This window comes from Podarcis liolepis (genome assembly GCF_965112155.1).
Source record: "Podarcis liolepis genome assembly, chromosome: 2".
Taxonomy (NCBI): domain Eukaryota; kingdom Metazoa; phylum Chordata; class Lepidosauria; order Squamata; family Lacertidae; genus Podarcis; species Podarcis liolepis.
Genome location: NC_139555.1, coordinates 3,401,088 through 3,417,981, shown reverse-complemented (window position 1 = coordinate 3,417,981; position 16,894 = coordinate 3,401,088). Strand labels below are relative to the sequence as shown.

At 44.6% G+C, this 16,894-nt stretch overlaps 1 protein-coding gene across 3 annotated transcripts in view; it reads right to left on the bottom strand.

The window, feature by feature from the left end:
• Positions 1-16,894, bottom strand: part of LRP1 (LDL receptor related protein 1) — a 326,669-nt gene that overhangs the window by 236,680 nt on the left and 73,095 nt on the right. For all 3 annotated transcript variants that reach the window (XM_083486061.1, XM_083486059.1, XM_083486060.1), the window contains one exon: positions 919-1,041. In XM_083486061.1, the coding sequence (XP_083342187.1) occupies positions 919-1,041 (123 nt within the window). The remainder of the gene's footprint in view (positions 1-918; positions 1,042-16,894) is intronic.

Below are 16,894 nucleotides of genomic sequence, written 5' to 3'. Positions count from 1 at the left end.
GTTAAGAAGACAAAGACTCTCTGCCTGAGACCTTACTGTACCAATTGCCACTGTAGACAAAAATACTTTTGGAGGGACAAATAATGTGGTCTGTTATAAGGCAGCTTCTTTCAGCAGACAGCCAGGTGAGAGACAGATCAGAGATAGTATCACAGGCTAAGCAGAAATAGTGGCAAGAATTCTGCCATTCAATTTTCGATAAACCGAAAATTAATTGCTGCTGCACAGAAATACTAGCTGAATAACCAGTGTGCAGCAATTGCATTTATTGCAGTATAAACTTATAACCTGGAACATGGTATGCTAAACTGCCAGAAAGGCCTTTGCTCTCACACTCATGTCTCAACAAAAAAAGGAAGAACACCAAACTTTCAGGGAGGAAACATCCAATGGGAGCATGCCACTTCAGAAGGGAAATGAAGGATTGCATGCTTCAGTGCTCTCTTATGTCAAAACCTATTGGACTTGAAAAGCTAGCAATCTCATGAGAATGGAAAGCTAGAACCTTTCTACCTGACATACTGACTTTCCACATGCAGGGTTATGTAGGTGGATGTGTCATATAGGTCCCAGAAATCCTCTCTGAGGTGGGAGCCAAGTTTAGGGGGAGTGGAAAAGTCAAATGTGAGTGTGAGCTAACCTTTGTTAACATATTCAGAAATGCCCGAGATAAGACATTGCAAGTTGCACTCACGCAGAGGCTACATGGTAGCAGGAATACTAAATGGTCTATCTATTCCAAAACTGGATGATGTCGTTGCCTCCATCTTTAGAGGCTAGCGTTAACATTTTCAAGGCTGTAAGAAGGATGTGATGAGTCATGGCATGCAGGGAGAAAATGAAATGGGGAAAGTGGCCTTTTATCACCAATACAAGATATAAATAATTACAAGAGAAAAATTAAGGAAATATACATACATATATCTGGCGATTCATCAGAACCATCTGGACAATCCTTCTCTCCATCACATCTCCAGCCCATGGATATGCAAGTGATCTGATCTTTACATGCAAACTTGGTGGGGCTACATGTCTTCGGTGCTATATAGAGGCAAACAAATGGAAAAAGAAAGGGGGGGTTAGTTCTTCAAGACATGTCATTAAGAATCATTTCAAAGCTAGCCACTTAAAAAGCAAGCTGACTCTGACCTTGGTACAGGGCTCATCCATATTCACAACACTTCAGGAAAGTGTCAGATTAAAATGTGAGGTATTAATTAGAGCAAAGCAGGAGCCAAGAGTCAGGGCGCGAATCAAATTGTAAAAGACCATTTACCCTGAACAATAAGCCCAATCCATTCTCTTTTATTTACATGCTAAATTTTGGTGTGGAAGCACCACCAAATAAAAACAAAGTGGAAGGTTTAAAGCCAGACTATGTACTGTGTGTACATTGGTTGGTAAATCTGCCTATTAGTTAACTGGAACACAGAAACAAACCACAGAGAGCATCTAGTGTGATCCGCCCCGCCCCCAAGTCACCAAGATACAAAATCTGTCAAGTCAATGCATGAGAACTTCAAACTCAAACTTTGGACTGAACACTGACTTCAACCCCACAGTTGACAATGGAGGACAATGGAGGACACCAGCATTATGGTGCTCTAGTGCTGGGATGGGTATCCTGTGCCCCTTTCATACAGTGTTGGACTCCAACTCCTATCAGTCCCAGCCAGCATGGCCAATTGTCAGGGATAATGAGAATTGTAGTCTAACAAAATCTAGCTGGTTCCTCATCCCTGCTCTAATGTGTCCCAAACCTACCCATTCTGCCTTTCAGTTGACAATGGGCTTTTGTCCACCATTTAATGACCATGTAACTCTGAATTCACTTCACATATCAGCCTGACCACAAACATACAGAAACTGGTAGCATCCTCGTGTAAATTATATGTCTATGAATGTAGACTATGAGCCAGGAAGTCCGCAGTTCATAACTTAATCACACACTCAATGGATAGCTATTATTTTTCTTATTAATTAATTAATTAATTAATAATTATATTTTGATTTTTTTTTTACTGAGCCCTTCTCCCCAAGTGGGTCACAATGATTTAAAATACCACAACCACTGTGCAAATCACTATTCATTCAGACAGGAAGGACTAACTTTACCCATGGCTTGCAGTGCTGGGATTTCCAATGCTGGCAATATGAGTGTGGGCACTATACAGGTTAACCCACCCACCCATTCTCCCAGGTCAAGGTTGCAGTCTCTGCCATTGCTGTCTGAGCATACAGGGGGCTAATCAGTTTCCCTCCTGACATAGCAACGTTAACGTGATCTGGACCCCCAGCTTTGTTCGATTATACTCTCCAAGTGGTGACTTCTCCGTGGGATGAGGCACACGGAATAGCCTCTTCTGAAGTGGTGACTGCAAAGGGAACATCTGATGTCATTATTTCTACATGGAACAGTTCCTCTGTGCAAACACAGCATATGTTTGACTAAAGGGTGGCTTTCAGAAGGCTGCTCATCCCTTCCAAGCCTCCACATTTGGAAAACAGGTACATTTCTGTGGTGCGTTGTTGATATGGTGGTCTTTGGAGTTGAAAAACATATACGCTGTTTTCAAGGGAAGAGGTAAACAGTGGGCAAGCAACGAAAATAATGTTTCCACATAATTCTTCCCCCTCCAATCTGGACTACTGAATGCTGACAAAACAACACATGAAGCTCTGTGAGGTCTGTGAGGTTAAAACTCAAAGAATGTTCTCCATGATTCAGCTGCCGTAATGGCCAGAAGAAGACTGAATGAGGGGTGAACAAGATGTGAACTTAAATATGTAGCAGGCAGCTGTATTGCGTTGCTTTTCCTTAGCTAGCTACAGGGATGGAGATAGCTAGATTCTCATGGTGAAAGCAGAAAGCAGGAAGGGGAGGCATGTCTCTACATTCCCCCAACAAACTGGAAAGGAGATCTGCCACTAGCACTAAGTAGGATTAGGAGCCTTAGAAGAAAGAGTGTCTAGTGGTGTCCATTTCAACTGGGGGGGATTAGGATTAGGAGTTTTAACCCTTCTCCTACCAAAGCCCAAATTAAAACCTCCCCCAAGCTGCTACTTATACCAGGAGGGAAGCTTCAACAGGCACAACTCGGAGCCTTCCTCTCAATTTAAATAGGAAGTGGGCCAGATTTTATTGTTGGGACCACTCAGGGCAGGAGGGTTAAACTCTCCTTCCCACCCAATCCTGGTTAGATACACACAACACACCGTAGTACCTAATGCAGAACAGGGGTGAGGAACCTCCAGTCCATGGTCCAAATAAGGCCCAGCAGGCTATTTTGGTCAAGCCACACCCACCTGCCAACCACACTGTTATGTGTGGGTCAGTAAAAAGGCAAGAGGGCAGGGCCAAAAGATCAACTTGGTTGGGCAGGGTCAAGCACCAGGCTTCTGAAATGCTGGTGACCAGTGGGACTTCAAAGCACAGTGCAGGACTTTTCCCAAGAAATGAAAGAAAGGGCGAAACAAAATAAGGTGGGAGCAGTCAGGCCCTACAACATCCACACACAAGAGGAAGAGAAACCAGTGGGGTGCAGTGATTTAAAGTGCCAGACATGTCTAGGGAGACCCAGAATCAAATCCCCCACTTAACCATGAAGTTCTCTGGCTGATCTTGAGCCAATGGCTCTCTCTCGGCCTAAATTAGCTTGCTTCCTGCCCAATGCAGCCAGCAACAAGGGCTGTAGCTGCCTGGCTTAATATTTTGTTTATGCCTATTTTCTTGTCCCAATTTGATGACTCAGCAGTATAAAAATAAAAGGACAAGTTGAACATATTTGCCAAAATGTAAAGACTGATGCATCATGCAAACTCCAATGCCAACCAGGCATCTGTTGACAGATGTCTGTCCACATGGATTCTCTAAAAAGTGGGTTTAGCATACCATAAAAGTGATACCACATCCCAAGGAGAAAGGTATCACTTTTCAAGTATACTAAACCTGCTTTAGCGAAAGCACAAGGGCAGAAACCATGACCCAGACAGTTGGATCTGTGGCTATTTGCCACAGCAGTTACACAGAACAGCAGCACTTAAGAGTAGCAGACCAGAGAACTCTGGGTTCAGATCCCCACTGCTAAACCTCAGACCAGTCACTCTCTCTCTCTCTCTCAGCCCAACCTTCCTCACAGGGTTGTTGTGAAGATAAAATGGAAGGTGGGAGTACACTGCCTTGAGCTCCTCACAGGAAAGGCATGATATAAGGAGTAAATAAACAGAAGCTAGCAAACCGTATACTTCCAATGTAGCACATGCTGAGGGCAAACAACAGCAGAGGTTGAGAGTCTACAGAAGCCTTTGGCTACTCCCTGTTGGGGACAGAATGATGGCTAGATGGACCTTGGCATGGTCCAACAAATGCAGAGACTTATGACTAGAGCCTTACGACTTCCTCTCTTATTCATCCCCAACCATCTGTGCTCTGAATGTCTAACCTAATATTAGACGCTATTATATTCAAAGGACAAATTATACCACGACTGTCTCCAGCCAGGGCAAAGTGGATCTTCCTTCTTATTTACAAGTATTAAATTGGGATAAGGGATGCAAGGGTACAGGGAAGGCAGAAGATATGCTACTGCAGAAATCATACAACTTGTTTTAGGGCATTTGTAACGCTGTTTGGTAGGCATTAATTCACACCACGTCTCCTGCTGCTAGAGTCTATTCTTCAAGGAGGACATTCTACATGATGCAGCTGTCATCTGCTAATTGCTGCCCATCTTCTATGCCTTGGAGCTTTGTCCTATCACACATGTGCAAAATAATGAAAGCCAATGAAAGCCAAAAAGTCAATGCTATTAGCACCAACCGAGGGGCTGTGCTGCAGAAGAGCAATTAAACCACAATCCAAGAAGTATCACAACACCCAAGGAACAAATGGATTTAGAATAGGGCAAGGAGGTCTCTTGCTCTGCAGGCAACATGCTCCTGAAGCATCTGGCCTAGAATTCTGAGGTGAAAGAAGGTGGCTGGAGGGGAATTCAAGTCAGGGTGTTGCAATCAAAGGCACTGATTATTTCAGGCGGCTCCCCCTAACTAAATCCAGGAGACGGAGACCCAGCCACCTGGAATAAACAAACCTAGTGCTTCTACCTTAACTCATCCAAACTAGATCCATGCCCAACTGATTACAGTAGATCTCATTTCCAAAGTCCCTGGGATTTGGGATGCATAAGAGTTCTGTGGCTCTCAAGTTCTTCAGCTTCACCAGGCTGTACTGTAAGGCCTAAAATGACTGCAGATTAAATCCCGACACAAACAACTCTTAAGTGGATAACCTAAAGAGTCTGTAATGAAGGGGGGGGGGTCAGTGCTTACAGTGTACCCAGCAGCTGAAGATCAGCTCAAGAGAGTTATAGCACTGCCAAAGCTCTAAGCTTATCTGTTATTATAATTGGATATTCCCGTTAAACTATCCCTATGGCTGACCCCTGGGACCTGCCACTCAGACACAAAAGGCAACCCACTACTCCTGGCCTGCGTTTCTCCGCTCTTCCTCGTCCCTCCACTCCCCAATTAATCTCATCCTGACGAGCCTGTCAAAGCGCTTTTGGAGAAACCCAAGCCTCATCCTGGATTTACAGAGCTTTTCACGGCAAAGATATCCTCCAAGGCCTCAAAATTGACAGAGCATGACCTCCCAGCAGAACAGCACCATGGGAACCAGCCTCCAGCAGCAGCAGCAGCAGCAGTGGCAGCCCACCCTCTCCCTCTGCCTCACACCTCTGGAAAGCGGCAGTTACTGGGCTTACTCTTCGCACTGGAACATGGAAAGCTGCCTTTGCACCAGGTATATGGCCATCCAGCCTAGTTTTGTCTACTCTGACTGGCAGGGTCTCAGGCAGAGGTCTTTCAGGCCACCATGCTATCTGGTGCTTTTTATTGAGCAGGGATTGAACCTGGGGCCTCCTGCATGCCAAGGATGTGCTCTGTCACTGAACTATACCTCCTCCCTCCCCACCCACTCACTTTCGGTGGGAGGCATCTGAACTCTGAATGGAGATCAAACTCAGAAGCAGAAAATGCAGTAAAAGGACCCACAGGTCGCCAGGCAAGACTTGGCCAATTGCCGTCCAGCTCCAACAAGGCCACAAAACCATGAGCCCTCTTTCATGTGACAGAAAAAATGGTAGCAACCTGCCCTCCACACACAGGAGGGTGCCAAATATGAGAATGTGACAGATACACATTCATGACAGATACACATTCTTTACATGAGAGCTTGTAAAGGACATGGGATGCAGCATTTATTCCCAAACAGAAAAGTCTGCACAGTACAAAACAAAAACACATGTTGCTGATAAGGTAGCCCCAGTTCTCAGAAGAGTTAGATTCGTTCCTACATCCTCTCCACACTGATTATGCAAAGGCAAGCATGCTTAAAGATCAGGCTAAAGCTCAGCCTGGCTAAATTCTACTGAGGTCTGAAATATGATTCTGTCCTCCTGGGTTTCATGATACAGAGGAAGGGAAAGCTGAGTGTAGTCGGACACACACTCTGGACTTTAAGAAGGCCAATTCTAAAAAGCTGAAGGAGCTACTGGGTGTGATCCTGTGATCAGAAATACTCAAAGAGAAGGGAGTCCCAAGATGGATGAGAGATTCTAAAGGGAGAAATATTGAAGGCCCAAATGGAGACAATACCAACAAGAAAGAAAAGGGTGAGGCATCTCAGGAAACTGGTGTGGCTGCATTACAGATGACAGGTTACAGATGAGCTGAGAGTTAAGAAGGGCATGTATAAAAGATGGAAGAAAGGGGAAATCACAAAGGAGGAATATACACAAATAGCTAACAGTTGCAGGCTGGCTAAAGCTCAGAATGAGCTCAGGCTTGCAAACATAGCTGTCAACTGTCCCTTATTTGGAGGGAAACTCCCTTATCCCAGCGCCGTGTCCCGCTGCTGTTCCTTATTGATGATGTCCCTTAAATTTCCTGGGTTTCAAAGGAAGCAGCTCCTCTCCTTCCCTCCCTGTTGGCCAGGGACGAGGGAGGCTCCAACTGTGTTGCTTGGCTGCCCAGCCTGCCCCCCTCCGGCCTCCTCTCACCAGCCTCGGCCCCCAGGAGCCCCTCCCCACTGGGACTGGCGGGGGCCTCGGCCCCTTCCACCGCCATCCTCCTCATGGCCGCCGAACTAAGCGTCTCTGCCTGGGGCCTCCCCTCTGCCCGTCGCCGCCGCTCCCGCTAGGCTGTACTGCGACTGCAGTACCTGGATGCAGGACCCGGACGAGATGGGCAGCCTGGCGCGGCCTATGAATTGCTGAGGGGCCTTGAGAGGAGAGCGAGAGAAAGCAGTTCAGAGAGAGGAGGCGGAGGCGCGGGCAGGTGTTCCAAGGGCTAACCATGGAGGGGGAAAGCGAAGCAAGCACTTCTCCCATAGATTTGTAGTGGTAGACTAGCATAGATGGTCTGATCTGCGGGTTTACTTCGAGTGCTATTCCCCCCCTTCCTCCCGCCCCGCCTGATGGAACTGAGAGCTGCAGATGGAGCACGAGAGAAAAGATACAGAACTGCAGCAGCATCTTCGTAGCTTGGACTTCGTTTTGCATGAAAAGTGGTTGCTGCTTGTAGTTATTTAATTGCAGTGTTTCATCAGCTGGTGTCTTGAGCAGCAACCTCTGGAAACGAAGGGCTAAAAACCGGTGCTGCTCTCCCACATTATCTGGTCCCTTTTAACTTCATATTTCAGCTGGTTGACTAAAATCCCTTATTTTGGCTGCTGATCCCTTATTTTCGAGGCTGCTGGTCCCTTATTTTCAAATCTGTAAGTTGACAGCTATGCTTGCAAGAGATGTTAGAAATAATAATAAAGGCTTCTTCGGCTATGTCTGAAGTAAGAGAAAGAACAAGCAAGTTGTAGGGCTTCTGCACTGAGAAGACGGAGCAATGCTATCAGGTGACAGAGAGAAGGTTTAACTACTCAACACCTACTTTGCCTCTGTCTCTGTTGGACATCACTTTTCACAAGGAAAGTGATGTCCAACCTGGTGATAACAGAACAAATGATGGGAGCTGCAGCCCATGATAGGAAAAGAGGAGTAAGGGAACACCTAGGTACTTCAAAGGAATTAAAATATCCAGGGCCTGATGAGCTGCATCCAAGGATGCTAAAGGAGCTTGCGAATGTCATCTCACAGCCTCTGTCTAGGATCTTTGAGAATTCTTGGAGAACAGGTGAGGTCCCTGCAGACTGCAGGCGGACAAATGTTGTCCCTATCTTCAAAAAAGGGGGAAAAGAAGACCCAGGTAACGACCGGTGAGCTTGACATCAATACCAGGAAAGGTCATAGGACAGATATGTCTGTGAGCACTTAGAAAAAGGTGCTGTAATTACTAAGATCCAGCATGGGTTTATCAAAAATAAGTTGTTCCACACCAATCTCTTTTTTCTTTTTTCTTTTTTAGATGGAATTAAAAGATTGGTGGGTCAGGGAAATGCTGTGGACATAGTGTATCTTGATTTCACTAAGGCTTTTGACAAAGTCCCTCATGATATTCTCATGAGGAAGCTGGTAAAATATGGGTTGAACAAGGTTCAAGGTTAGGTGGATTTGTAGCTGGTTGGTTGACTGACCAAACCCAAAGAGTACTCATTAATGGTTCTTCGTCATCCTGGAAAAAAGTGACAAGTAGGGTCACACAGGGTTCTGTCCTAGGCCAATTGTTGTTCAGCTGTTGTTCAATTTGATAATTTGCTCATGACACCAAACTGGGAGGGGTAGCTAATGCCACAGAGGACTGATTCAGAATTCAAAATGACCTTAACAGATTGGAGAACTGAGTGCAAGCTAACAAAATGAATTTCAATAGGGACAAATGTGAGGTTCTGCACTTAGGCCGAAAGAACCAGATGCAAAAATATAAGATGGGGGACACCTGGCTTACTTGCTGTACATGTGAAAAGGATTTAGGGGTCTTGGTGGACCACAAGCTTAACATGAGTCAACAGTGTGATGCAGGAACAAAAAAGGCTAATGCTATTCTAGGCTGCACCAACAGAAGTACAGTGGTATCTCGGGTTACATACGCTTCTGGTTACAGACGCTTCAGGTTACAGACTCCGCTATCCCAGAAATAGTACCTTGGGTTAAGAACTTTGCTTCAGGATGAGAACAGAAATCGTGCTCCGGCGGCGCGGCAGCAGCAGGAGGCCCCATTAGCTAAAGTGGTGCTTCAGGTTAAGAACAGTTTCAGGTTAAGAATGGACCTCCAAAATGAATTAAGTTCTTAAACCGAGGTACCACTGTATAGTGTTCAGATCATGGGAAGTAATAGTACCACTCTATTCTACCTTGGTCAGACCACATCTAGAATACTCTGTCCAATTCTGGGCGCCACAATTTAAGAAAGATGCTGACAAGCTGGAACATGTTCAGAGAAGGGCAACTAAGATGATCAAGGGTCTAGAAGCCAAGCCTTATGAGAAACGGTTGAAGGAGCTGGGTATGTTTAGCCTGGAAAAGAGGAGACTGAGAGTAGATATGATAGCCATCTTAAAATATCTCAAGGGCTATCACACAGAAGAGGGAGAAAGCTTGTTTTCTCCTGCTCTGGAGGGTAGGACTTGAACCAACAGCTTCAAGCTCCAAGAAAGGAGATTCCAACTAAACATCAAGAAAAACTTTCTGACAGTAAGAGCTGTTCAACAGTGGATCGGGAGGTTGTGGACTCTCCTTCCTTGGAGGTTTTTAAGCAGAGGTTGGATGGCCATCTGTCATGGATTCTCTAGCTGTGATTCCTTCATTGAAGGGAGTTGGGCTAGATGGCCTTGGGACTCTTCCAATGCTACAATTCTATGATTCTATGAATGCAAGACACAAGTCATTCTCAGGCTGCAATTATTCTGCAGCCTCTAGCCTTCCCAGGGTCAATAAATTTGTTGCTGGTGCTTAGGGGTTTGAAATTTTTACATATTTCTGTGGGGAGCCTTTGGGACCATTCAAAAAAAAGTTAGACTAACCCATAGGAATCTGAAACACATTCCCTCTCTGGTCATAACACCTTTTTGCACGTAGTTCCATCCTTAGTGGCTTTCATGGAAGATCCAGTCAAACACAATTTACCTCTGCACAAAAATTATGCAGGGGCCTCTGTAAATAAAAAGTAATAGAGTTTAAAAAGCACTCTTAGAATGAATGTGCCAAAGGTCCAGAGATGTCAAGCTAGACATTAACAGAGGGATACGTTTTTTGTTTTGTTAAAAGAGAAAAGAAGAAAGCCAGTCCATGATGAATCAAGTTTTTTTCTGTGGCTGCAGTGCTTTTTAAAGTTTAAGTTAAAGCAGATGTAGCAGCCAAAGCTGTTCTTTATGCAGAAGAGTTCTCAACTTAGGAAAGAAAGGGCCCTTCATACTGGGTATAAAGTCCAGTTCAGATTGCCAGGGAATTGTACAGCTGCAAGGCCTCCCATTTTCAAATGCTCCCCTCTTTAGCAGCCGGGATATTCAAGCGCCAACTTGCTAAAAATAAAAAGCAGGAAGCTATTCCGGCAGAAGAGAAAGGATCTCTCTCTCTCTCTCTCTCTCTCTCTCTCTCTCTCTCTCTCTCAAGCTTCCAAGCATGGCCAGTTTTTTTTCACTGCTTTCAGGTCTCCAGTGTGAAAACTCAAAGAGCCTATTAGATAAGACCAGGGGTCTTCAGCTCTGTTCTTCCTTTTCTTCTGTAATACTTTATGTGCCAGAAGTTGAAATAGAACCTTAGCAGCTACTTTGGCTTCTGCAGCCTTGACACAAGCCATCCAAACATTGGGCAAAGACAGGACTTTTGAGGGCACGTAGTCCAACCATTTGTCTGGTCTTGGATCGCAAATCCTTCCTTTAAGCAAACAGCAACAAAAAAGCACATTCCTGACCAACACGTTGGGTGAGATCACCCCAGAAATGTAGACCTGACGTGAACCGATGCAGCCACAGCTGCCTGAGACTGCAGACCTTGAAAAGGCCCGACTGTGCTTTCCTAAGAAATGTGTGCAGTTCTTTTCAGAGAAGCTCCTGTGAGTGTTTAGGTTCTGTGGCCCAGTCAGCATCCAGCCACAAAGCCAATTCTACCTACTGGGCGTGAGTCTCTGAAGGGAAGCAAACCAACCAAACCAAGTGAAACAGAACAGGATGTTTGTTACATGTTGGCAAATGGGGGGTGAATGGGTAAGCACTGGAAAAACACCCCCCTTTTTTTGATTCAGCAGGTTTCAAGAGCCAGTTCAGACAACACGTTTGCCAGTTGACTTGGGTGAACAACTGCTTGCAGAAGTGGTCTGCTAGAGCTAGCCATACCTAGGATTATGGCTCAAGGTACACCATAAGGGTGATGTTTTTGTCCCTCGGTAGCTTTGTGGTTGTTTTCATAAAAGCTAAAATCAGCCTGGGTAAGCTGTGAGATGGGGCAGCATGAGGGTGAGCTGAGAGAATCCTTTTAATCCTTTTTATTTATTGAATTTATATACCGCCCTACACCCTCTGGTAGGTTTTTCCAGCTCAGACATATTCTCCCCATACCTTGTTGTTTTCACCCATGGGAGAAGAAATATAGAGATTCCAGATCTCCTCTATAGCCCCCCCCCCCCGTTTCCCAATAAACAGGTGAAAAAGCAGTTGGGGAGTATGCTTTCCTAAAAATATAAGGATTAAGCAGCCTCTCTGCCCCACTCTTTCTCCATCCCAATTCATATATTACTGATGTGGCTCTTACCAAACAAATCAACAAACAAACATGGAACTCAGCTGCAATGTGCAGTTTGAGCTACAGATTTTCCTGTTAACAAAACAAGAGTTGAAGGTCCGATGCTACTCTGCTACACTTGTAGACTACTCAATAAGTAAAGGTTTGCATGAGTAAGCCATCCGGATAGCCAGCTATATATTCCTATTCTCATCCCCATTAGATGAACTGGGCACACTAGATCACTTCCCTTTTTATCTTACTTTCTTTTTATCTTCTGTCATGACTATTTTAATCACAAAGCCTGTCAAGGGGAGCCTTCATCAAATTTGGACGTCTCAGGATTGAACTGCATGGCTGCACCAGGGAGATTCATGTACGCTATCCTGAGCCATTTTTCTTCCAGAGTTACAGATCGTTCAGGTCCAAACATGACCTTAAGATCACTGAGTCTCAACAGATGCAACAGATTCAATAGCTTCCCACCACTCACCTTCTAATAATCCATTGAACAGCCCTACTGTATATCCTGAAAGGTTTTTGTTTTTTTAATACTTGAATTAGTGAGCTAGAAATTAGATGGATAGAAATAAGAGGCTCTTTTCCAGGGGTAGGCAACCTAAAGTCCGTGGGCCAGATGTGGCCCAACCGCCTTCTCAATCCAGCCCGTGGACAGTCCGGGAATCAGCGCGTTTTTACATGAGTAGAATGTGTGCTTTTATTTAAAATGCATCTCTGGGTTACCAGCCCCCCGCTGAAAAAGGTTGCTGACCCCTGGTCTTTTCTGTGTCAATGAAACTCTCTCCCTGGAGACTATCCTTGTTACCTAATTGTTTTATTTGATTAAGCATTTCAGGAAGGAGGAATATAAGGAGCTTTTTTAAAAGGATCTGACTTTGCTGCTGCTTTATCCTCCATTTTAAGTCTTTGTTATATTTTCTATTATTTGCATTTATTTTGCTAGCTAACCTTGTTAAACTCTTGGTAGAAAAGGCAAGCAGGACTTACAGATTTTCAATAAGCAAAGCTGGAAAAGAGCTGTATACTGCTATCAGGAACGTCCAGAGGCAGCAGAGATCACAGCCTCCAGGGGACACTAGCTGCAGAATATTAACTGTTCCTGCTTGATATTTAGAAATGTATGATGAACTGATTTAAATAAGATTGCTTAAAAGTTGCAGTCATACCATGTCAGTGGTTTTTGGCAGTCATGCTTACTTTATTCTGCATTGTGTAATTATATAAATTTGTAATAATTTATTTCTAATGATTAGGTATGCTTATTCATTTCTCTTTTTTAAAGTTATCTCTGAAGGTCAACATATGCTGATTTCAAAATACATTAGGGACTTGATTTGGCTGTTTTACTTTGACCTCCATGCCACTACTAGTCCGCATCTCATTACAACCATAGGGCTGTGCCTTCATATACTTCTTACACCAAAAATGGTGCTGGTGTTTCAAAGTGCTGCTGAGAGGCAGAAAAGCCTGTGGAAAAGTAACCAGAATCTGCAGAAATACAGTGGTACCTTGGGTTAAGTACTTAATTCGTTCCGGAGGTCCGTACTTAACCTGAAACTGTTCTTAACCTGAAGCACCACTTTAGCTAATGGGGCCTGCTGCTGCCGCCGTGCTGCCAGAGCCCAATTTCTGTTCTTAACCTGAAGCACTATTTCTAGGTTAGCAGAGTGTGTAACCTGAAGCGTATGTAACCCAAGGTACCACTGTAAAGGAATCTGCTTTATACTAAGTCAGACCACTGGCCCATCTAGCTCAGTATTGCCTACACTGACCAGCAGCCGTTCTCTGGAGTTTCAGACAGGGGACTTTCCCACCACTACCTAGAATCTTTTGCATGCAAAGCTGGTGCTCTCCACTGAGCTGTTTGCAATGTTGGTGCTACTAGTACTACCAAGATCCACAGCTACATAACATTTTTCTCTCATGAATGATCCAGAGCGTCAGATGTTGCACACCACTGTGAGAGCTTAACAAGTGTTGACCTGCATAAGAGACAACTGGGAGAACCTTGCAAGAGTAGCACACTAATAATTTTAAAATTAAGATGCTCTCCATGGTAGTCTGTGTTCATAAAGGAGCATACAGAACTCCTCACCATGGAGGTTGGCTAATTTTCTCCATGTTGCTCTAGGTGTGCACTGATTCTGTGACACACCATAATAAGTATAACAAATGCAGCAGCAACGTAAGAAGAGCCTTGCTGAATTAGGTCCAAGTCCCATCTAGCCCAGCATCCTATTCTCACAGTGGCCAGCCAGCTATCTATGGGAAGCCTGCCAGCAGGACCTGAGTGAGATTCCCAGCAGTGGGTATTCAGAGGCATGGAAGTAGGACCAGCAGCCACTGACAGTCCTAAACTCCATGAATCTGTCTAATTCTCTTTGAAAGCCATCCAAACTGGTGGTCATCACTACATCTCCTGAAAGTGAATTCTATAACTATGTGCTAAATACCAAATGAATAAATTATGTACCTTCTTTTGCCCGTCCTGAATCTTCCAACATTCATCCTCATTGGATGACCCTAACTTATATTATTACGAGAGATGGCAGAGAAAACCTCTTCCTGTCTCCACACAAGTGCATTTACCCAATATACCCAAGGATTGCTTCAAGGCTACGCCACAATTCAGACCCACGAGAGCATGCTCGAAGGGGGCTGAGGAATCTGAGATATTCATTCTGCTATCCACCCCATTCAAGCACACAGAAGAGCCCAGAGTATAAACATGCTTTTAAATTAATTATTTTTTTAAAAAAGGCTTAATTTCCTGCCTTAAGCATATACAGCAACACTTGAATTTTTAAATGGGCACCATGAGGGGGATGAGGAGTCTCACCTCCAGCAGACAGTTAACTGCTTTAAGCTAAGGCATTATGCCATAATCAGACATTATGGAAATAAGTGTTTACATGTTCAGAGCTCACCCTGCTGAGATATAAAGGTCCTAAATAGCACATCAGATGCTGATCTGCAATGTAATAGAATCCAGACCAGATTGGAGTTTTTGTAGGCTCAAACCCAGTAAGCAGCAACCCAGCTATGATTCCCTAAACCTTGCTTTCCCTTACCCCAATCTGTCCTTTCCAAGCTCTGCCTCTCTAATTTTCTGTCAGAGAAGGCAAATGGTTTGGCCCTGACTTTAGCAAAGGAAGCAGCACTGGCAACAAACATAGATAGGAGTGAGGCTGATGTGTAAAGCAGATGTTCCTAATGGCACAACAAAACATAGCATCTTTTCCCAGATCATGCCCTCCCATACTATCCCCAGGGGCAAGCCACAGCAAAGAGATTTCCATTCTAGTCTACCCCTGCTAGTCTTCCCCCACCCCCTTGCAACTGCCAGGCAGCTAGCACTAGGCAGACAGGCTGGTCAGGCGTTGTAGGGGAGTATCCCTGGAAGTGTCAAAGCCAAACAACAAGCGTCACCTCCCTACTGTCACTATTTTGCAGGAGGGATTCCAGCACATACCTGAAATGCAGGTTTGTGCAATTAAAGTGAATTAAAACACTCTGTCACCCTAGCAAATCCACCTTTTTCAAAAACCAAGCAAACTTATTGTGGTTTGGAAAGTGAGGGGGGAAAGTGTGGGATCAAATAATGATTAATGGGAGAACATTTACATAAGAAGAGCCTTGGTGGATCAGGCCAATGGTCAATCTATTCCAGCATCCTGTTTTCACAGTGGCACCCAGGTACCCCCATGGGAAGCCCACAAGTAAATCCCTTGCAAGAAAATCAGAATGAATGTTCACTGTTGTATAACCATTCTGTAAAGAAACCAGAATGAGTGCTCAATAAAGAGCATGCAGGGGGCTGTGGCCATTGGTAGTTCTACTCAGAGTAGCCTCATTGAAATGAATGACCACGACTAACTAGGGCCCATTCATTTCAGTGAGTCTACTCTGACTAAAACATACAGTCTCTAACCAACGTGAAAGCTTTGTGCACGCAAATCAGGGTGAGTGCCCAATAGAGAGGTTGCCTGGGGAAGCCCAAGCCCACATGTCACGCCACTAAGGAACCAAAAGATCACCCCATCTCCACCACACATGCCAGGCATAAAGGGATGCCCCTGCCAGAGGGCGGGGAAACTGCTTCTGCAAAGGAAACAGCACTGGCAATAAATATGGAATGGAATGAGGTTGATTTGCAAAACAGATGTTCCTTGAGGAGAAATAAATAAATCCATATGGCATTAATTATGGAGTGCCCCCCCCCCCGCTTTCTTGTTATGCGAGTTCATGTGACCTGTAAAACAGAAAAAGGCTCCAGAAACGCTCAACTCAAATATTTTAGGACCAGATATTCTACCAACGTCAGCCGAAGTTCCCAGAAATCTATGAAAGCTACATCATTCTAAGAGTAATTCTACTGTCTGAATTCTGCAGGAAATGACAAATGTTTTAGTTATCAGGGATGGGGCCATCAATGGGTTTTTGCAAAGACCAGCAAGGGTCTGGAATAGTATTTCAAAGTCCTAAGCCAAGCATCAACCATTTTAGCAGCCAGCATCTAATTGTTGGACACCAATCCTTTCCAGAGCTGAAATATTTTGAATTCTTCAGTTGCCAGACTTCTTGCACTTTTTCCAGCCCATCCTAAACCTCTGATAGATGAAAGTAAACAGCAGGGGAGCCATTTCTCAAAAACCCTGTGTTTTGCCATTCACACTCTGCTAACTTTGGGCTACATGTTCCCTTCCACAGCACACATATACATATTGCTCACAACAAAGGGAAGGGATGGAATACTTTATGTTAACACACCTCCCAGACCTTATGTACGTGTGCTTGTTTGTGCATAGTGGAGTACCGCACAGAGAGAACTAACTATACTGCTGAACAGGCAAATCCACAGGCTGATCGGACCCATTATGACCAGTCCCATATTCCAAGAATATAAACCATCCCTTGCTATAATTGCCTCCAATAACACCTATGTGATACCCCCTTATTTCTTTGAAATGTCTCCTCAAAGCCCATGAAGCCTTGGCACTACCCTCTAGTTCCCAATTAATGCAGAATTCTCTAATCAGAAGCAATTCCCATTGAGTTTAATGGGGTTTATTCCCAGTCAGGTGTGTATGCGATGGCTACCTAAGACTGAAACTAACCCTAATTACCCCACTGCCTTCACTTCTCTCCTCCTCCTTGGTTGTTTCCTTTATATTAAAGTTTAGATTGTGGAAGTTCCTCGAGGCAGG